Source organism: Puma concolor, chromosome A2, assembly GCF_028749965.1.
Source record: "Puma concolor isolate L17-30 chromosome A2, mPumCon1.1.hap2, whole genome shotgun sequence".
NCBI lineage: Eukaryota > Metazoa > Chordata > Mammalia > Carnivora > Felidae > Puma > Puma concolor.
In genome coordinates, this window is record NC_141668.1 from 153,197,899 (window position 1) to 153,220,441 (window position 22,543).

Genomic DNA, 22,543 nt, shown 5'->3' on the forward strand with positions numbered 1-22,543 from the left:
CAGAAGACATTGGTGTTTGCCACCAAAAGAGCAGAAAGGTCATGTGTTCAGCTGAGCCTCCCCCACCCTCCCATCTTTGCTTACTCCAACCAAGCCCACCCCTATGACTTGATCTGCTCCAGGGATCTTCTTGGGGCTCACAGGGTGGCTATGTCCCTCTCCTAGGCCTGGCTGGCCCAAGGCTTCACTGAGGAGGCTGGATGTCCAGAAGTAAGCTGATAGGCTGCCTTGAGCCAGGGCAGGGCTTAAGGGGCACGATGGTTGCTGAGTCAGGTCACAATGGATGCCTCCTCAGCCTCTCATTTGCACACTAATCGCTGTATGGGACACGAGAAGGCAGAGCTGCCCAACTCCTAACCAAACGCTTGTACACCATGTGCTCTTCAAACAAGAGGAGGACTCCATCCCCCTCAGTATCCCCCAAGCCCAGCTCCTTGCCCAACCCAACCAGGCCCATGTTCCCTGAGGGTGAGTTCGTCCAGGACAAAGCTGATCCTCCCCAGGCACATCCAGAGCCAGGCTGCTGCCACCTCCCAACAGGACGTCTCCACCCCTGCCTCACTACCCAGGGCCTTTCTTCACCTTTTGCGACAGAGGTGCTGAGGGAAGTAGGCAGTGAAGTGAGAAGTGATCCCTGGAAAAGGGGCTGGCCTGACCTAGCTCCCAGCCATCTCCAAAAGTCCCAAACTTGGGCTCCGCCCTCTACAGACTGAGGTTGTGACACCATGAGGAAAGAAGACTCCAACCCTAGGAACCTTGGCCAGCTGCCAACTGGATGTTCCCAGCTGTCTTAGTGTGTGCCCAGGGCTGTGGAAGCACTTTGCCTAAGGTATTCCCTGGGGCTTCAGGGTGCTCCTACTCCAGGGTCAACCCAGAGAAAGTCAATCATCTCCTGCTCCATCCCTGTCTGCTTCTTATGTCAAGTGGCAAGTGGGGGACCCCCAACCACGCAACTGAAGATGCCCTACTTCCATTCAGGACCCTCTCAGACCCCATAGTACTTTAGGTTATGCGCTCAGTAGCTCTGAGGCTGGAGGAAGGGGTGACTTGGGAAGCATCCATTGAGCGCTGAGTCCTACTGTGTGCAGGCACCACACACAAAACCTAAGGCAAGGGAGTGAGCAAAAAAAAAAAAGTGTACTTTTTGGTTCCTGTCTACGTACATCTGAATTCAAGGGCCATCCCGAAGCCTGGGCCCCAGATTCGCACCTCCTATTCCCTGCCAGATTCCCTTTCCAAAGGAGCGCGGCACCGGCAAAGGACAGGCTCGGGACCCCGGCTATACTCGTCCCAGTGTCTTCAGGGGCTGTGCAGTGGTGGCTGAGTGAAAAAAGACCGGGTGTACCTCCGGTCCGGCCGCTTCCTTTCTGGCTTGGGCCCTGCCCATAGCCCCGCTCTGCCGTGCCCTCCAGTAGGCTTTAGTCCACTCTGGGGCCGCCTCAGCTCGGTTCGAGGCGGGGTTCTGCCGGGTGCCCCCCGGGAGGCCTGAGTCCCTCCTACAGCCGGCCAGGCTTACCCCGGCCTCTGGCGCCACCTGGTGGGAGCCCTTGGGCACCGTCTGCCTCCTGGGCCCAGAGCGACTGGCGACGACTCCTGCGACTCTGGTGGGCTCACGTGAGGGTGAGGGAGCCTGGAAGCCACAACGAAGGTTGAGGGCAGCCCTCATCACGGCCCCGAACCAACCTAGGGGCACCTAGGGGCATCGTCCTGGTCACATGGAACCTTCCAAACGGACCAACTTCGCTCCATCCCAGCTTCAGAGTCATCTTCACCAAAGCTGGGGGCAGTAGAGCTAGTGAAAGCCCCAGTGGCCAAGTCTCATGCTGCCCTCACCCCAGGCTGCTCATAGGCGGGCCCACCGCAATCCCAGCAGATGGGAACCCCGGCTTCAAATGCCTTGCCCTATCTTCTCTGGGTCTTCTATAGGGTTCCCATAAGGGAAATGGTATCCAACACCTTCCAGTGGGGTGGGAGGGGACTTCAAATAATTATTTGCTGCCCTACAATATTAACAAAATTTTACAATCAGAAAAAAAATTAAGTGTTTGAACCAGTGTTGAACCTGCCTTGCACTAGCCACAGGACATGGATGCTTGTCCTCTTTGGGCCTTAATCACCTTACCTCATGATGGTGATCAAGAAGGTAAGCAAAGCAGGAAAAGAGTTAAGTCATTAGTCCACTATTATTAAGATATAGTGATCTATAGAGAGGCGTGATCCTCACCCTCAAAAAACTGGCACTAGAGGGGGGCCTTCCATGCTTTAGAGGAGCTGGGAAGGGCCTCTCCCAGGAGCTTGTTTAGCCTGGGAACAAGTGGAGGCCAGGCTGGGGGCTGCAATAGGATGAGTCATGTGGAGTCTTCCCACCATACTAATGGGTATTCTGGGCTGCCCAGGAACTCCTAGACATCCCAATATTTCCCGCCAACAGCCTTGGGCCAGGCCTTTACATTGGGAGAGAATGCAGATCTTTCTAGCCTCACTTAGATTCTGTCCCTTCTATAGGCAGACGTGTTTGGAGTGGCTCTTTATCCTAATTCCCAGGGTCTCAGAACCCTTTGGAGATCAGCGCTGTCCCCCACCTTACAGATAAGGAAGTCAGGCCAGAGGGATCCCAGGAACTTGCCCTTGATCAGAGGCAGGTGGGAAGGCAGATTCCTGTGGGTCTGTCCCCTCCCCAACTGTGTCCCCTCCTTCCTGCCCCTTTCTTCCACCACCCTCTCTCCAGTTCAGAAGACCTGAGTACAGTCCCACTCCTACCAAGGAGTTAGAGAGACTTTGTGGGAGTGCTGGGGAGCAGGGGTCTTCCAGTCCAAATATCAGATATTCCCAAAGAAGAGGCCAGAGGCCCTTGTGGCTTCTCTTCTTCCTGACCCTGCTGAGCTTACCATTCTCTGCTGAAACCAGGGATCCCTTTGGTTGAATTCAAAGCAGTGAGTCCACTCATAACCCAGTGGCTTCAGGTTAAACATTAAACAGAACTTCCTGAGGCCAAGAGAGCAAGGGCAGGGTTATTTCCTGGGCCCCTGCTGCTAGGACTAGGGGGTGAAGCATGTGTCCCTGAACCAGGGACAGCCTTTTCTCGCACTTATCATTGTGGTATTCCACAAGTAGTTGTTGGAACTCAGCTCCACCTACAGTGAGACTGGTCTCAGCTCCAAGTCTTGAAGATTATGAGCAGAGAAACAGCCTGGGGGCTATAGGTGGAGATAGTGAGGACCCCGGGGGCGGGGGGGGGGGGGGGACGAGCAAGCCCAGAAGAGGTACCAGCTGTTCTGTGACCAATGGCCCCTGATCCTGCTACTGGACACAGCTGCTATGTCCCCTGCTTCCCACACCCTGGGCAGTGTCCCAGGACAACCCAGCCTTTTCCTGGGCACTGAGTCATGCTAAGCCTACCCAGCTGGTCTGTCCATCCTGGGCAGGACACATAGGGGCAGGCCCCCAGTATCTCTGGGCCCCACCAGGGCATAACAGTGTGGCCAGAAACCATTCTCCCCTTCTTCCCACTAAAAAGCGAAGGCCAAACCTGCCTTGAAACTACCTAGGAGACTGGCCAGCCCCAAGCCCACAAGACAGTTGGGGCAAGAGCAGGGGTGGCATTGCAGGGGGCTTACTCACTCAGGGGCAAACAGCCTATGACAGGCAGGACCTTTCCCACCATCCTGCCAGATAAGGAAGCTGAAGCTCTGCTCACTCAGGCATTAGAGGGGCTAAGGAGGGCTCATGTGTTAGCAGAGCTCTGGGGCACACTCTCACCCCTCCCAGGGGCACAAAAATGGTAAGGTTATGGAGGCTATCAGGTTAGCTGCTCGAAGACCACCTCCAAGTCCTCTGAATGGGCGTGGATGGGTCCTCTCTTCCCTCTGTCAAATGGACATCAGTCCCACACCCCATTCACATCCTAGAACAATGTAGGGGCCAGGGAAATAGATGCTTGGAGGCAATGGCATTGTAATAAAGACACTGCTTTTATTTAGTTTGATATGTTTCTATACAGAATGCAGAAAACACATCTTAAAATCATACAGAAGGAAATAAAAACATGTCAGTGGTTGGTGAACACTTGAATGCGAGATTGGCTCTCTGTCTCACAGAGTCCAACGGCCGTCGCCAGCCCGGCGCTCAGGGGAGGAGGCTGCCTGCAAGGGCATTGTTGCTGTTGTTATTCTGTTCACTGCCCCATCGCCTCCAGTTGCTATGGCAACAGGCCATTCTGGGCCAGCCACATCTCTGCGTGGCAGTGCCCGATGGTGGGGTTGCTAGGAGCAACGGAGCTGTTTGGAAAGCCTTTCAAAGCCCTCACCTGGAACACTGGGAATTGTTTATTTTTTGACGAGGTCATCAAAAATAATCTCACCAGGTCAGACCCTGCTTGTGCTCCTGACTCTGGGCAGTGGGGAAGAAACTCTGGCTTGGATCAGGGCTCAGAGGCACGAGACCCAGTCACCAGAGGTCCACTGAGCCCTCATCAACAGGCTCTCCCAACTGGGGCACTGCTCACTTGAGTACCCCACCAGGGGCTGAGCAGGGGAGAGAGGCTGGGCCCTGTGGGAAAAGGTGCAAAGGGAATGCCCTTCTGAGAAGGGCAGGCTGGAGACCCCTCCTCTCTGACCGGCCCTCCCCTCCTGAGGCAGCACACACAAATCCTCTGCAAAACTGTCGATATGGCTTAGAAGTGGCTGCTCGGTTTGCAAAGGGAGTCTGGGTCCACCCACCAGCCTTCGATCAAGGAAGGGAAACATTATTGCAAAAGGCATTCCTCCCTAAAAGGTACCCAAAATAACCCTTAGACATCAAGAAAAGTCATGCTTAAAATGGTTTCTTCCAAAGGAGGAGAATCAAAGCAGAGTGGGCACCCCTGAGTCATGGGACAGAGATGCAGATGGACGGACGGACGTTCTGCTAAAAAAGGCAAAAGAAGCCCAGTGTAATTCCAGAATTTAAACTGTTACGAAAAGAAGGGGAAAAAAATCAAAATGAGCAAAGCCATCAGTTCCATGGAATCAACACTAAGAGCTTGTACAAACTGCTGTAAGCATCACCGTTTTTAATCTTTTTTTTTAATAAAACAATTTGAGGCTGTATAAAAACTTTAGTAAAAAATTAGCTTTGAGAGCCCACAGATTTTTACTATGAACTATTGCTGGCACTCCTCCCCAGCCACCAGACCTCTCCCAGCCCAAGGCCCGGAACTGGAGTGCCAGAGAAGAGGGGTGGGGTGGGACAGGGTGGGGCTGTGGACTGTTGGGACAAAGCGGCCAAGGTCAAGTGAGGAAAGAGCATCACATGACATAAAAATATTGCATCTTCACCAAAATGTCCCCCACTGAGTGTTTCAGAAGCCATGATATTCCTTTTAGGAAGGGGAAAAAAAAACACACAGAAGAAGGGTAAAAGAAAATAGGTTGATGTGGTCGAGTCCCTCGACCTCCCCAGCCACCCCTCCACGAGCAGCTGGCCCACCCTGGAGCACCTAGGTTGGGGGCCACGGCCACCACTGCCTCTTAGGAGTCCTCTTTCCATGGAAATGAAGACCCCTTGGTGGGGGGCCACCAGCGTGCATGGGGTAGGGGTGTGGATGTCCACGGCCAGGAGGCCCCTCTGGCTTCCAGCCCCTGGCAACAGCGGGAGAGCAAGCCCAGCACCAGGACCCTGGCCCCAGAGCCAGGGCCAGGAGGCCCCCAGTCAGGCTCCGGGGTATCAGAGCAACCAAGTTTACATAGTGTGAAAAAATAGGATTCCTTTGATAAAAAATACTGTCCCTTGGTCTTCTCTAAGTTTGAAACACCCTGGGAACTTATTTTTAGCAAAGCAATTTCCCATACCCACCCAAAAATTATACATACAAGTTTAGGTAAACAGCAGATTAAATGTAAAAACTTAACCTTAACTTCTGAAAGTCCTTTGAATTTAATCTTTAGCTACTGTTTTCCATGTTACATCCTGCAGCTAGACACACGTGAATAGAAAAAACAGTACAGTTAGTGTTAAAGGCAAAACGCAGAGAGCCGGGAAGCTGCCCGGCACTGCCTGCGAGTTCATTCACGGCTCCGCTCCATCTACCTCTACTCCAAACAGTGCTTTCAGAGCCAGCCATCAAAACCGCAGCGAAGAATTTTCTATGAACAAACAAAAAGCTGTTAGGCAAAAAATAAAAGTAAAAATGTCCCCAAAGCCTCTCCAGCTGCTTTGGGGTTTAGGAGGACCAGAGAGGGCGGGCTTGTCCAGGCCTCGCGTCAGTGTGTGCTAGGTCAGGTGTCGGCTCCCAGTGGGCGATGGTCTGCAGGCCACCGGTCTCCACAGACAACACCGTGTTGTCTCCAGGGCCCTGCCCTACCCCTGCCTCCACCCAGGCGCTTGTGGGTTAAGGGGGCACGTAGGGAGGGGGCGACCGGTATGGGGTCATGTTCTTGGGACGAGAGCCCTTGCCCTCCATGGGGGCCGTGAAGGGTGGGGGGGGCTGGTAAGGAGGCGCATTGGGATCCTCATCCCGCAGGGGCGTGTACTCTCCCACGGTGTCCTGGTTCAGAGGAGTGGTCTCGGGCACGCTCTGGTTGGGGTACTCAGGAGGGGGGAGAGGGGCTTTCTCCTCCTGCAGGATAAGTGGCATGCTGGAGGAGGGTGGCGGCTTGGAGTCATCCAGCTCGTCCGCAAAGATGATAGGCACCCCCTTCTTGATGAAGGTGGCCTGGTCCTCGAGGGTGAGCTTGCCCTTCCGCTTCTTTCGATAGCAGATCATGGCAATGATGCCGGCAATGAGCAGGATGGCTGCAACCACCACGGCTGGAATGACCGTGTGCAGGTAAACGTCATCCTCACTGCTCTTCTCAGGGTCCCTATCCGGCACGTCTGTGGGCGGTGCCTCTGAGGGCACCCTCTTGGGTGGTGCCACAGGGATAAACTGTAGATGCCGGCAGCTGCCTGAGCCTGTCACAGCAATGCTCGTGGCCTTGAAGTCAGGCTCCAAGGCGTTGGAGAAGGCAGCCCGAGGTTTCCCGTCATCTTCAGCAATCCTCCGGCTCAGCCCCATGATCCGCTCCTTGGGGCAGGGCTCCAGGGGCAATGTGTTGTTGGTCCACTCCACCACGATGGAGCCCCGGGTGATATTCTGCAGAGTGATGGTGCTACAGTTGCGGTCCCCAAAAGCAAAGGCTAGCTTCTTCACCAGGGCGATCTTCTTGTGGATGTCATTCACCACTGGTGCTGGGTCACCCATAAACTTGGCCTTGAACCGTGCAGGAGCCCTGTCTCCTTGAGGGCGCTTGTGGACATGGATCTCAAAAGCATCCACAGCTGATAGGCCCCCTTTGTCTGTGGCGTGCATAAAGTACTCGTGCTTGCCCACGTGGCTGCTGTCAGGCAGGCCATACATGAGCTGGCTGTTGCTGTTGAACTGTACCCAAGACTTCTCACCTACCAGCTGCTGCTCCCGAAGCTTCAGAGTCAGTTTCAGCTTATCAGTGGTGGTGTCCTCATTGTCATAGAAGGTGTCTGATGGGATCTTCACCTCAAAGTAGGTGCCAACCCAGGCATCGACCCTGTCGATATGGTTCTTGAGCTCTGGCCGCTGGTTGGGTTCTGCTCCACGGGGAACCCCACTTGTGGTGGTGCGGATGCGAGTAGGCGGAGAGGCGGTTTCCAATCTGGTTATGGGAACTTTGGTGGTGACCCGTGGCACCGGGCGGGGCGTCCGTGGCTTTTTGGTAGGCCTTCGAGTTGTGGTGGTTGAGGAGTCAGTAGAAGGCGTGGCTGGTTTTGGTGTGGATATTCGTGGCTTCTTGGTGGTAGTCGTGGGAGGGGTGGCGACTGCTGTAGGCTCCACATAGCCAGGAATGGTCATCGTTGGGCGGATCTGGCCAGGAACTGTGGTGCCAGCTTCTGACACCCGAGTGGGCTGGATGGGGCCTAAGGTTGGGGTCTGAATAATGGCACCTCGAGTCCGAATGGTGACTGTGGGCTTTCCAGGAACAGGATCTCTGACTGGAGGAGCCATGGTCTCTGTTGGAGGAGCAATGGCTGGAGATGTGGGGGTAGGCACAATCCTGGATGGTGGCTCCTGGATGGCCGTGGTTGGAGGCCCAATGGCAGTGACAGGTGTGGGTGTGGCATGGATCTGCCTCCGGATGCGTTTGGGAAGAGGGGGCTTCTTGTTGGCTATATGCCAACCCACCACAGGGTAGCCAAGCTGGGCAGACATAGTGCCCTCTCTGGCAGGGGCCTCCACACCACGAATATCAGGCACATTGTTCTGGTTCAGGGAGCAGCCCAGCTTCCAAGAGAGGAGGGCCCCATTCTCTACCACCTTTTTCGCATTTCCTGGGCCAGCCATGAAGGCTGACATGTCAAACAGTCTATTATTCACCACTGGTACCAACTTCATGTTGTGAAGCTCCACTTCTGAGAAGCTCTGCATCCTGTGCAGGAGGTCAATCCTTTGCTTTGGGGTCATCTTGGTGAGGTCAGCATCCAGAATGACCGTCAGAACAGTCACAGGCTCATCGGCAGCACAGGTAGATGACACCACCTCAGCAGGGTCTGGTGATGCCGCCCGCACAGACTGCGGCTCACAGTGGTCTTCAGGGTATACCTCAATAGAGAACACGCTGGAGGTCTGGGGAACATGGCTCCCATTGGCCCCCAGCCGTGCAGTGCTCACTGAAATGTAATGCACACCCTTATCGGTGTCAAGAGGGAGGCCCTCCAGGGTGTGGCTCTGTGGGTCCCAGTGCAGCCAGGATGGCAGGGCCTCCTTCCCTGCTGTGGACACCTAAAAGAGATACCAGCATGAGTTAAGTGGTACTGTCAATGAATAACCTGACAATGATCACAACAGTTCATCATGGACCCAGCCTGAATTGTGTGACAGGCTTAAGGTAGAATTGAGAATTTCTGCTGGGGGGGGGGGGGGGGGGGGAACCAATTCCCCTCTTGGAGCTCTCATTCACCTGTCACGAAAGACTGGGGCTGCCAGATAGGCTAGCTTGGAATGCAAATGATTTGCCCAAGGCCACACTGTGGGGAGACAGCAGTGGTGGCACTCAAACACGCGTCTCATCCCAGAGAGCAGATGCCATGGAGCTCAAGAAATGTTGCAGGTTTTTACAACAGTGATATATACCCTGCCACCTACTTACCCACTTGGCTTGCAGAATCAGGTGCAAGTGTCTCATCCCTCAGCACTCCTTTCAACCTCATCTCAGCCTTCTCCCTGCCCTCTACAGACACAATTTTGCTCAAGTCGTATGCCCTTCCTGCCCAGGGTGGAAATGCATGTGGGCCTGGGTGCAAGAGACAGCTCAATGTCTCCAGATGCCTCAACTGTACAACCACGTCAGTGGGACGTGCGTTCAAGTAGAGTGGGATGCATTTGGATAGCAAATACAGTTAGCGGTATCTAATGTTTGGTGTTTTGTTTTTTTTTTTAAAGTAGGCTTGGGGCGCCTGGGTGGCGCAGTCGGTTAAGCGTCCGACTTCAGCCAGGTCACGATCTCGCGGTCCGTGAGTTCGAGCCCCGCGTCGGGCTCTGGGCTGATGGCTCAGAGCCAGGAGCCTGTTTCCGATTCTGTGTCTCCCTCTCTCTCTGCCCCTCCCCCGTTCATGCTCTGTCTCTCTCTGTCCCAAAAATAAATAAACGTTGAAAAAAAAAAAAAAATTTAAAGTAGGCTTCACGCCCAGCACAGAGCCCAACGCGGGGCCCAAACTCATGACTCTGAGATCAAGACCTGAGATGAGACCAAGAGTTGGATGCTTAACCAACTGAACCACCCAGGTGCCCCTGTATATAATGCCTTAATTAACCCTGCTTTTTAAAACTCAAGAAAAATTGCAACACCCAGGGTTAGGTACTGGAAACAATTATTCTGGAAGTGTTTATCAAAGATTCCAAGGAGCTCTGGCCTAAGGGAGAGTTCTATAGTCAACTTAAGTTTGGGAAATCTACAGAACCCATGTCTGACCTTGGAGAGCCCAGTCACAAAGGCAGGCCTGAGGAGCTCACCCCTTATTCCACCCAATAGCACCTCCCAGGTGCTCCTATTTTAGGGTAGAAGTCCATTTCTAAAGGGGCATGACTGGTAATAATCAAGGTACGCAAAGGAATGCTGCCAGAGAAATTTCAACCATCAGTTGACAAAGGGAAACAAGACTTGCCTCTTGCCCAGGCCCTATCCACAATTACTCTCACCTTTAGGAAACACCTATTCCTGCCCCCAATGCCAGAAAGGTGGCACCCACTCTCTGATCTAACCAAAGGCACTCTTAGCTCCACTATACCATTCCACTAAGCTCAGAGACAACACTGGCCAACAGACATGTCTTACTGCTAGCCTTGGCACCAGGAATTGTCCTTCATGGCCATTGCTTGTCAGCAGAGGGATAATAAAATGTTTCTCTTCCCACAGCAGGAAGACCAGAGTCATGCCTGCAGGGCTCCATAGGGGCTCTGGTTCCTCAGGCTTCCTCCCGCCAAGAGTCAGGTACCTGATTGGGAAGGAGACCCAGAGCTCATACCTGATCTTCCCAGCCAGGACCCAGTGTTCAGGCAGCAAGTCATTCCACCAATCTTATCAGTGACCAGATACTTACCTCCCTATAAACAGATTTCCTACTTCCAGCAAAAACCCATGAAAAGACATCAGACATTATTAGAAGTTACTATTATTGGGGTTGTCCTTTACTGACTGCTGTCTGAGCCACTGAGATTACTGAGGGTATACGAGCAGCTTTTTACACGCCCCCCCCCCCCCAATGTTTATTCGTTTTTGAGAGAGAGAAACAGAGTGCGAGTGGAGGAGGGGCATAGAGAGAGAGAGCAGGACACAGAATCCGAAGCAGGCTCCAGGTTCTGAGCTGTCAGCACAGAGCCCGACGCAGGGCTTGAATCCAAGAACTGTGAGAACCTGAGCCAAAGTTGGGACGCTTAACTGACTGAGCCACCCAGGCGCCCCTGTGAACAGCATTTCTTTTGTGACCACTATCTAATTAATGCACCACTAAGAACCCCCCTTCCTGTCCTTCACCATCCACTGCAAACACAGTGGTAAAATATCTGAAATGGTAAAATATCTGTAAATATGGGTATCTTGAAATCCATGAAAAATGCTAAATATATTTTTCCTTTAAAACCTTTTTTAGCTACAAAAATACTTACTTCAAATGTTTTGCTTAAAAGTCTATGCTTCACTTTTTTTTCAGTTATATTAAATATGAAAACTGTCACATCCATATATAAACATATAAAGCAAAGGCTAAATGTCTCATTTTGCAAAAAACAGGAAGCAAATCTTAAAGGCCTAAATAGAGTAGTCAGGGAACCATGAGATGTTTTACAAAGGTGGGGTATGACTTATGGCCCTGAGAGGCAGACAGTAGGTGAGCCAGAGTATAGCCTGGTTTCCAGCCACTCCATTATGTTTCCTAACCCCATTCCATCCCAATGGCCACCACTGGGATGAGAGCACACCTAGCAGAGGGAGGGCCTAGAAAAGAGCTCAAGGTGAAGTCATCCAAGGAGAAGTCACCTGTAGAGAAGACCAAACAGAGCCAGGAGAGACCAGGATAGGCTCTGGAAGTGGGTACCAACTGGCTGGCCAGGCCCCTGGGACATTCCTGAGTAGCCAGGCATCTGTGCCTGTACCCAGCCCTATGTATTCCATCAGCACAGATGAGTACATAGCCCAGTGCTTTTCCAAGTCTCTCACTAGAGATACAAGGGCACTTTATAACAGAGAAAACAGAGAAGGGCCCCACCTCCTCAAGCTTCCCAGCCTGGCTCAATTCCTATTCTGCTGACCCCAAGGGCCACAGCTCTGCTGCCAGACATTTCCTAAGGAATAAGCCCCAAGCCACTCTTCGGCCAAGGTTCCCACACAGCCACTGTTGGAATACGTATACTTATTTAAACTATGCCAACTAACATTATCACACGTTAATAACATATAATAGCCTCTCCAACCCACATTCCTGCCTTCCTTTCTGCAGATTCTGGCTCCTCAGGATCCTGGGGTGCTAGCCATGCCCCGGCCACAGGACAGGTGTCCAATGTGGATCTCTAGCCCTAAAGCAGGCAGTCCCCAGGGCCTTAGGTACTCCTCATACAGGAAGGAAAGGCACCAAACTGAATGGTCTAAAATCCATGCATCTCTGAGCATCCTGGTACTGGGAATGTCAGGCCCAGGCAGCACTTTGGGTGGCAATGATTTGCTTTAATAAAGGGCCACATGAAGCAAAACAAATGAACTCCACAAGGAACCTAGCCAAGTCACAGGCAAGCTGGCATCTCTGTATTCTCAAGGCTATTTGGGGAAAGCCCCTGAACTAGGAAGTCTGAACATGCCTCAAGGTCTGGCACTGTCCACAGACCCTGAAGGATTCCACTAACAGCCCCTTGCTCCTGAGGGCACCCAGTTCAGGGAATGCTCTGTAATGCAGCACCTGCTCTACGCTGACAAAGCAGGAGGCCTTCAGCCCATGGGAATTCCACACATCCTTCCAAGCTTTCAAAACTTCCAGGCTCTACACACTTTTTCTCTTAAGGCCTAAGGGCGAAGCAGGTTATAAAAGTTACTCCTGAGAGATGCTGCCCCTACGACAAGCCAGGACTCTTCCTATAACAGCAGATGATCTGACAAGAAGCCCCATCTCCAGGAGTCCTTGGCTGAACTCCAGCTCCAGCTAGGCTGAGGCTTGACCCAACCTCAGCCTCAGTTTTCTCATCTGCAAAAAGAAGAAAATTATGCCATCATTTGCCACAATCACAGGGCCAGGCACACATTGGATTCTCTGTGGGTGCTGGTTCCCCGCACACTCCTGGGCCGAGAGAGGACCCAGTATGTATTGTGAGGCATCTGCACTGACAGGTCCAGGGTCCACTCCCAGTCTTCCTTCTGGCCTTGGACCCAGCATACACTGTGGCCATTTCTCCCTGTTCATCCCCCAGAGCAGAAGCTCAAAGCATCAAAGGGAAGTGGGGAGGCTACAGGAAGGGGAAGCCAGGATCCTTCCTACAGGGGAACAAAGCCCAGGGACCCTCAGGGACTTGCTTGCCTCTTAAGACCTATCTGTCAGGAGTGGATGAAAACCCTGAGGGGTGTGGGGTAGAGGAGAACTTGTTGCAGGGACAACCCAAAGACCAGCATCCAGCTCTTCAGTCTCAAACAGGGGTGCTCCATCCTGATACATTTGCACATGAGATTCTCACTAACCTTAGAGATACTCATAGGAAGATTTCTGCCCTAGCTGTCTCCCATCCAAGTACTAACCAGGCCCGACCCTGCATAGCTTCTGAGATCAGACGAGATTGGGCACGTTCAGGATGGTATGGCCATAGACTCTGCCCTAGCCGTACCACCTACAACTAACCCTTAATGGCTGCCATACTAGGAATGGCAGACAAGAGGCAGAAATCAGAGCTCTTGTGAGCTGCTCATCAGTGCCAGCACATATGTTTGGGTGACAGGCTGGTCCAGGCCATGGAACTCCCCCAGGGTTTCAGGTCACTCAGCCAAAATACCAACACTGTCTTTGAGTTGGGGGAGGCAAGGCCTGCTGGCCTTATGAAGCAGCCACCTTGGAAAGAAGTCTTCAGGCTGTTAGTGGGAACACCCATAGGAGGCAGAAACTGCAGGAGGAAGGCTGAAGATCACAGGCTCTAGCTTACAGGCTCACATAGAAATAGCCAGAAATCTTTCAGCAACCCTCAGAAAGGACACGCTTCTGAGATGGAAGGCAAGCCCACCAGTGAGGAAAACAAGATCTCCAATAGCCATACACGGAGTTTTAGAACTCTTGATCCAGGGGCGCCTAGGTGGCTCACTCAAACATCTGACTTCAGCTCACGTCATGATCTCACAATTCGTGAGTTCGAACCTGACATCATTGTTCCGCACTGGTAGCGTGGAGCCTGCTTGAGATTCTCACTCTCCCCTCTCTCTCTGCTCTTCCCCTGCTTGCACTTTCTCTTAAAATAAATAAATAAACTTAAAAAATAATAAAAAAAGAAGTATTGATCCATAAAGTGCATCCAAAAACATTAAGAATCAAAACCACAAAACTTGGGCAGACCCATATGGAGTTCCAAAGGTTACCCAGCAATACCCACAATGAACCACCACAACTAATGACTGGGGAACTGACAAACATGAAGGTTCTGGCCACTCTTTAGTCTACACTAATAGATGACTAGTAACTGACTCCCTGTTCAGCTCTGGGACACTGTCTCCAACTGTTTCACTGGTGCCCTCTCTCACACAGAACGTCAAACATCAAGTTTGATAAAGATACAGCACCTGTTCTAAACACCATGGAACACAAGTAACATCTCTCACCCCAAATTAGTATCCTTCTAAACCTGGAGAGAGAGCAAAGGGCAGAGGAACTTCCAGTACTTAATCCCTCACTCAAAAAGCAAGTTTCTAATACCAAAACCAGATAAAGCCACCACACAAAAAAAGAGAACTACATAGGCTAATATCTCTGATAAACATAGATGCAAAAATCCCCAAGAAAATACTAGCAAACTGAATCCAACAATACATTAAAAAAATTCACCACAATCACCCAGGATGCAAAGGTGGTTCAATATTCTCAAATTAATCAATGTGATATGTCACATCAATAAAAGAAAAGATAAAAACCACATGATCATTTCAACATGCAGAAAAAGCATGTGACAAGACACAACATCCATTCATGATAAAAACCCTCAACATTCTATTTTTTTAATATGAAATTTACTGCCAAATTGCTTTCCATACAACACCCCAAAAACCCTCAACATTCTTGACAGAAACCCTCAACAAAGTAGGTCTAAATGGAACATAACCTCAGCATAATACAGGTCTTAATACGAAAAACCCACAGCAAACATCATATTCAATGGAGAAAAACTGAGAGCTTTTCTCCTAAAGTCAGGAACAAGACAAGGATGCCTACTCTCACAATTTTTATTCAACATTGTACTGGAAGTCCTACCCACAGCAATCAGACAACAAAAAGAGGGGGCATCTGGGTGGCTCAGTCGGTTAAGCATCTGACTTGGGTGCAGGTCATGATCTCAGTCTGTGGGTTTGAGCCCCACACTGAGCTCTGTGCTGATAGCTCAGAGCCTGGAGCCTACTTTGGATTCTGTCTGTCTCTCTCTCTCTCTGCCCCTCCCCCACTCACACTCTCTCTCTCTCTCAAAAATAAACATTAAAAAATGTTTTTTAATTTTTTTTTTAATGTTTCTTTATTTTTGAGATAGAGAGAGACAGAGCATGAACGGGGGAGGGTCAGAGAGAGGGAGACACAGAATCTGAAACAGACTCCAGGCTCTGAGCTGTCAGCACAGAGCCCAACGCAGGGCTCGAACTCACAGACCACGAGACCATGACCTGAGCTGAAGTCGGCCGCTTAACTGACTGAGCCACCCAGGCGCCCCTAAAAAATATTTTTTTAAAAAGACAACAAAAAGAAAAAAAAAATTTCACTATTTGCAGATGACACGATAACTACAGAAAACCCTGAAGACTCCACCAAAAACTACTAGAACTGATAAATGAATTCAGTAAAGTCACAGGATACAAAATCAGTGTAGAGAAATCTGTTGCATTCCTTCCTGTACACTAATAATGAAGCAGAATGAAGAGAAATTAAGAAAACACAATCCCGTTTGGGCACCTGGGCAGTTCAGTCGTTTGAGCGTCTGACTTCAGCTCAGGTCACGATCTCATGGTTTGTGAGTTCAAGTCCCATATCGGGCTGGCTGCTGTCAGCGCAGAGCCCGCTTTGGATCTTCTGTCCCCCTTTTTATCTGCCCTTCCCCCACTTGTGCTCTCTCAAAAATAAGTAAAAAAATGTTAGTAAAAAAAAAACCAATCCTATTTACAATTGTACCCAAAATAATAAAATATCTAGGAATAAACTTAACCAGAGATCAAAGACCTGTACTCTGAAAATTATAAAACACTGATGAAAGAAACTGCGGACAACACAAAGAAATGGAAAGACATTCCATGCTCACAGATTAGAAGGACAAACATCATTAAAATGTCTGTACAACCCAAAGCAATCTACTGATTTAATGCAATTCCTTTCAAAAGACCAACAGCATTTTTCATGGAACTAGAACAAACAATCCTTAAATCTGTATGGAACCACATAAGACCCTGAACGCCAAAGCAACCTTGAAAAAGAAAAGCAAAGTGGACGCATCACAATTCCTGAGTTACATTACAAAGCTGTAGTAATCAAACAGTGTAGTACTGGCATAAAGACAGACACACAGATCAATGGAACAGAACAGAAAACCCAGAAATAAACCCAAATTATATGGTCAATTAATCTTCGACAAGAAGAAAGAATATCCAATGGGAAAAAGACAGTCTCTCCAACAAATGGTATTAGGAAAACTGGTCATCTACATACAAAAAAATGAAACTAGACCACCTTCTTATACCACACACAAAAATAAACTCAAAATGGATTAAAGACCTAAATGTGAGACCTGAAACCATAAAAATCCTAGAAGTGAGCCCAGGTAGTAATTTATGACATTAGCTGTAGCAATATTTTTCTAGATATGTCTCCTGAGGCAAGGGAAACAAAGCAAAAATAAACTATTGGAACTACATCAAAATAAAAAGCTTCTACACAGTGAAGGAAATAATAAAACTAAAAGGCAACCTACTGAATGGGAGAAGATATACACAAATGACATATCTGATAAACGGTTAGCATCTAAAATGTAAAAAGAAACTTATACAACTCAACACCCAAAAAACAAATAATCTAATTTAAAAAAGGGCAGAAGAGATGAACACACATTTCTTCAAAGAAGACATCCAGATGGCCATCAGACAAATGCTCAACATCACTCATCATCAGGGAAATACAAATCAAAACTAAATTGAGGTATCGCCTCATACCTGTTAGAATGGCTAAAATCAAAAACACAAAAAACAAGTATTGGCGAGGATGTGGAGAAAAAGGAAATCTCGTGCACTGTTGGTGGAAATGCAAACTGGTGCAGCCACTCTGAAAAACAGTATGGAGGTTCCTCCAAAAGTTAAAAATAGGGGCACCGGGTGGCATAGTCAGTTAAGCATCCAACTCTTGACTTCGGCTCAGGTCATGATCTCACGGTTTGTGAGTTTGAGCCCCAAACTGGGCTCTGTGCTGATGGTGCAGAGCCTGCTTGGGATTCTGTCTCTCCTTCTCTCTGCCCCTCCCCTGCTTGTGCGCTTCCCACACCCCCTCCCTCACCTCAAAATAAATAAATAAACATTAAAAAAAATTTTTTTTAAGTTAAAAATAAAACTACTCTACAATCCAGTAATCGCACTACTTGGTATTTACCCAAAAAAATACAAAAACACTAATTCAAAGGGATATATGCACTCCTAGGTTTATTGCAGCATTATTTACAATAGCCAAATTATGGAAGCAGCCCAAGTGTCCATCAATAGAAGAACAGATAAAGAAGAAGTGGTGTATCTATACAATGGACCATCTTGGCATTTGCAACGACAAGGAGGGAGCTAACGAGTATAATGCTAAGTGAAATAAGTCAGTCAGAGAAAGACAAAGACCATATGAAATCACATATGTGGCATTTAACCAACAAAACAAAGGAAAAAAGAGAGAGGCAAACCAAGACACAAACTCTTAACTATGGAGAACTGATGGTTACCAGAGGGGAGGTGGGTGGGGGGGGTGGGTAAAACCAGTGATAGGGATTAAAGAGTAACACTTTATGATGAGCTCTGAGTAATGTATAGAAGTGTTGAATCACTATATCATACACCTGAAACTAATATAACACTGTATGATAACTATACTGGAAGAAAAATTAAAAACTTAAACAAGCAAGTTTCCACCCACAGTATGTGCCAGCCAGTTAGGCATAGTTGAAAGGCAAAACTAAAGAACTAGAGGGGCGCCTGGGTGGCGCAGTCGGTTGAGCGTCTGACTTCAGCCAGGTCACGATCTCGCGGTCCGTGAGTTCGAGCCCCGCGTCAGGCTCTGGGCTGATGGCTCAGAGCCTGGAGCCTGTTTCCGATTCTGTGTCTCCCTCTCTCTCTCTACCCTCCCCCGTTCATGCTCTGTCTCTCTCTGTCCCAAAAATAAATAAATGTTGAAAAAAAAATTTTTTTTAAACTAAAGAACTAGACTCTCACTAGAGCCTAATTAATTATGACCACTCGCTTCTGAAACCAAGAAAACCTAAGCTTTACCATTCAGAACCCACAAGGTGTTACGTTACCTATGTAGGAGTTGTAGGACTTACATGGCAAAGACTTCAGAAAGATGGGTAAGCACTGTTACCCCAGGGTGAGGTGATTCTGGCCAGCCAAGAGGGATCTAGGGAATTATGATTGAGAAACCTGCATCTGGAAAAAATTCCCTCACATTACAAACTTTTAGGAGGGTCCTTTGGGCCCTAAGTGGTGGCACCTTCCAACCAACACTTCTAGACAGGACAGCCCCAGGAGTTCAGGCTGGGACCTTCCCTGCATCCCCCACAGATGCCAGAGGGTCTTCTCAGTGGTCCATTTCAAAGTGGTACAGACTGCTGCCCTGGGACACCCCACTCCTTAGGCCTCTAGCAGCCTTTCCTGGCAAAGTCCCTGCTTCCCTCAGACCTGGTCACTGGCTCTTGACGTTTCAACTCCCCATTCCTCAGGCTAGTTGCAAGGCTGGGCCAACCCAGAGCCATCTGTGGCTGGGTACCGTATGCAATACCTTGGAGGCACTTGCACATAAGGTGGTCAAGGCATCTTTTGGGCAGGCCTACAGTGTGGGCTCCTCTGCTTAGGGAGATAGGAAATGGTCCCTCTGATGGAGTCTGAGCCTCCAGTTAAGTTTCAGAGGCCCCCATGGTGCTGATTCACATCAGAGTGATCCTGTGTCTAGGCCATGAACTATAACAAATCTACTCTGTGGCCAAGTTCACAGTCACATGTGGACAGTCACATGGATGGGCTGCAGGGAGATGGCACAGGTCAACAGGAAGAGCCTCTGGCTTGAGGTCAAAGAGCCAAAACTTTGTCCCCACATAAGGTGAGCAACCATAGTGGAAGTGGGTGCGAGGGGCCTTTGCTTTGCTGAGTAAAGCAGAGCCATACCCATGAAAGACAATCATTGATCCTGCTGCTAGACATGCAAGCCTCAAACCAACACATGGCTCTTGCCACAAAGGCCACAGGATCACATTCTGAACACAACCTGTTCAGCTCAGCCAGTGCCCTTCAGGTCTGAATTATGAAGTATTTTATTTGATGTTAACTGTTCCCATCTAGAAACAAAAATTAATCTCTTTTCCCCAAAAGTAAGGAAGAGCTTAGCATAGTTACAGCCATTAATAAAATGCTCAGAATCAGTTCCTCAATCCCAATGTTATCTATTTTTACTTTGTCATGTTCTTTCAGCCCTTGTCAGTAAATTTTTTTTTTAAACATAGAAGTCTACATTTCAGTAAGTATTTGAGTTGATGCATCTGGGCAAATGTCATTCTTCAACCCACCCCCAAAGATGCCTTCCCTCGCCAACCCGCATTTCCCGGTGTGCTGTGTTCACAAGAGGTCCATTCAGAGCCAGGGAACACCCACTCCAGGCAGGAAGAAACTGCAGTTCATCTCATGCAGGCGGGGTTGCCACAAAGCTCTCAAGCATCCAAAGAAACGGTCCTTTCATGAGTTCCCCTTCCTGGCCAAAAAAGAGTACCCATTGTTCTCAGGGGAACAATTGGGGGCCCATGCCAGCAGCTGAGAGCACAGTCCCAGGAAGGGCTGCTCCCAGTCTGTAGACATCTTGGGCTGAGGGAAAGTCCACATTGTCTCCAGGCAAGGAGGATAAGGGGAAGCAGGAATGAAAAGCCAACCTTGCAGGCTCTACCAAAATGAGACATCTGAGGGGGCTCTGAAGGGGCAGCCAATCATTCTGAGACACAAAAGATGTCTCTCCTGACCACCCCAGAAAGGAGTGGTAAGAGCATCTCTCCGCACATCATCAGCTTTCTCAGCCTGTCCCTCGCTCACTCAAGTCAGAGGAGAGGTACCTGCAGGGAGCTGGCACCAATCCTGAGGGAGGCAAGAGTCGAGACGGGTAATTTACACTGTGGCCAGCTCGGGACAGCCAATGATCTATCCAACAAAGGCCAAGCTGGCTTCTGTGGGACCCATTCCCACAAACCCTGATGAAGAGGGAGGGTGCTCTAGGGTTCACAGGCAGCTGTGAGAGCAAAGGACAGTCAAACTGGGGTGAGCTTTGCATACAGGTATCCAGAGTGGTCCAAGAGAGCACATGCAAAGACCACCTGCTTTAGAGTGTCCTAAGCCCACAGGAGAGAAGAGAGCTCCAAGGCACAAGTCTCTCCAGAAGGTCATGCTGGCCACTGGGCCTGGAGGCAGCTCAGAGCCCCTTCTTGCATCATCAGGTCAATGGAATCGATCTGGGAATTAAGTTGAGGTCAATAGCAGCAAATCAATTCTTGAGGCAGAGCTACAGAACAGCAGGAGAAGCAATGGGTGCAGGCCAAGCTGAAACCGGACAAGGGCTGTCTGGACATTAAAAAGTATCAGATGTGGGGCAAAGCAGAGAGTCTAGGACCTCAAGGCTACCTCCTCCAGACAGGTGGGTCCCCTCTTCTTTTACCTTTCTGCCTGGTGTGTAAAGTACAGGGAAGCCCTTGCTTTGGGAAGCTGATGTCACCTGATTAGCACGCTTGGCTAATGTGAAGCAGTACAAACCTCTGCTGTGACTCCTAGAGTTGCCACAAACTTCTGAAATAGTCAGCATACCCACACAGGTTTGACACACACAGGTCAAACAAGACTTGGGCAGGCGGCCAGGGCAGCTTACTTAGAATGTGATGGACTTTTCTATCCCTTCAATAGACTATTGCTTAATCTACTGCGAACACTGAATTAGTCCACCACCAATCCCCATGCATATCCCCTGACTAGTCACAGCAAATATGACAACCACACTATCAAATCTCATCAGATTGCAGGACAGGCCCCTGTTCTGCCTTTGAGTTCTCATTAGGCAATTTGACCACATCCAAAATGGCTGGAAGACCAACCCTCACCTGAGAACCCCACATGAGGCTTGGACAAGCTTAGTCTCATAGGCTTTGACAATCCAAAGGAGATTTACAGTCACTGAAGGGAAAGGAAAGAGAGAGAGGAGACCAGAGGCCAGATCATGTGGGGCTTGATCCTAAGTGCAGCTCAGTAATGGTTGGGGGAAGGGGAGGTGTTTGCAGATTCAAGCTTTACAAAGATAAGGACATCTCTCTTGCCTCAGTGTGGAAAACAGACGAAAGGGTCAAGATCAGAGGAAGACAGCCTGGGAAGAAATAAGTGGTAGCTTGGATGATGGTAATAGTGATGGATATAATTTGGAGGTCACCCCAAGAACACTCCTTGGGACCAAGATCTGAAATATTCCTCACATACATAAGAATACTGGGCAAGTCATGGTGCCTGGGTGGCTCAGTCGGTTGAGCATCCAACTTTGGCTCAGGTAATGATCTCATGGTTCGTAAGTTCAAGCTCCAAAGCCATTCCAATTCAAATCCGCTGTCCCCCTCTCTGTCTCTATCTCAAAGATAAATAAACATAAAAAAAAAAAAAATTAAAGGGGTGCCTGGGTGGCTCAGTCGGTGAAGCATCCGACTTCAACTCAGGTCATGATCTCACAGTTTGTGAGTTGGAGCCCCACATCGGGCTCTGTACTGACAGCTCAGAGCCTGAAGCCTGTTTTGGATTCTGTGTCTCCCTCTGTCTCTGCCCCTCCCCCGCTCATTCTCTCTCTCTCCCTCTCTCTCAAAAATGAATAAACATTAAACATTTTTTAATTAAAAATAAATAAAAGCCACATTCCCAAAGAATACATTTTTTTAAATCACTTGTTTTTGTTTTGATTTTAGAGACAGAGTGCAAGCGTGGGGGGTGGGAGGGAGGCGGGGAGAGAAAGACAGAGAGAGAGAACTTAAGCAGGATTCACGCTGAGCGCCGAGCCCAACATGGGATGGATTCCACCATCCTGGGATCATGACCTTAGCAGAAATCAAGCATTGGATGCTCAACTGAGCACCCCCACCCCAGGTGCCCCTACAACACACATTTATAGATCATTGTTATAATAAGAAAAAAAACCTCAACTTTTTTTTTTTCAATGTTTATTTATTTTTGAGAGACAGAGAGAGTGTGTGAGCAGGGAAGGGGCAGAGAGAGAGGGAGACACAGAATTCAAAGCAGGCTCCAGGCTCTAAGCTGTCAGCACAGAGCCTGATGCGGGGCTCAAACCCATGAACCGTGAGATCATGACCTCGGCCAAAGTCGGACGCCCAAACGACTGAGCCACCCAGGCGCCCCTCAACTCTTTTTATATAAAGATTTATCAATCTTGTTTTACATACAGGGAAATGGAAGCTCCAGAGATGAAGTCAGGCTTTCTGATCTGATTTCCCACCCCACACAGCTCTGATGGTAGAAGAATCACACATTTTCATCTGTTCTTCCACAGGCTAATCAGCTACTAAATGGTCTGCTTTCTA

At 49.3% G+C, this 22,543-nt stretch overlaps 1 protein-coding gene and 1 long non-coding RNA gene across 5 annotated transcripts in view; both read right to left on the minus strand.

The window, feature by feature from the left end:
• Window positions 1-3,952: 3,952 nt before the first annotated feature.
• The window catches only part of DAG1 (dystroglycan 1), a 70,481-nt gene continuing 51,890 nt past the window's right edge, over window positions 3,953-22,543 (minus strand). For all 4 annotated transcript variants that reach the window (XM_086698216.1, XM_086698213.1, XM_086698214.1 and 1 more), the window contains one exon: window positions 3,953-8,770. In XM_086698216.1, coding sequence (XP_086554342.1) covers window positions 6,368-8,770 — 2,403 coding nt within the window. In that variant the 3' untranslated portion in view covers window positions 3,953-6,367. The remainder of the gene's footprint in view (window positions 8,771-22,543) is intronic.
• Window positions 9,656-21,353, minus strand: LOC147583605 (uncharacterized). Its single transcript, XR_015248390.1, has 2 exons — window positions 18,159-21,353; window positions 9,656-17,921 (listed from the first exon to the last, which is right to left on the minus strand). It is a non-coding gene; the product is annotated as an uncharacterized LOC147583605 (long non-coding RNA).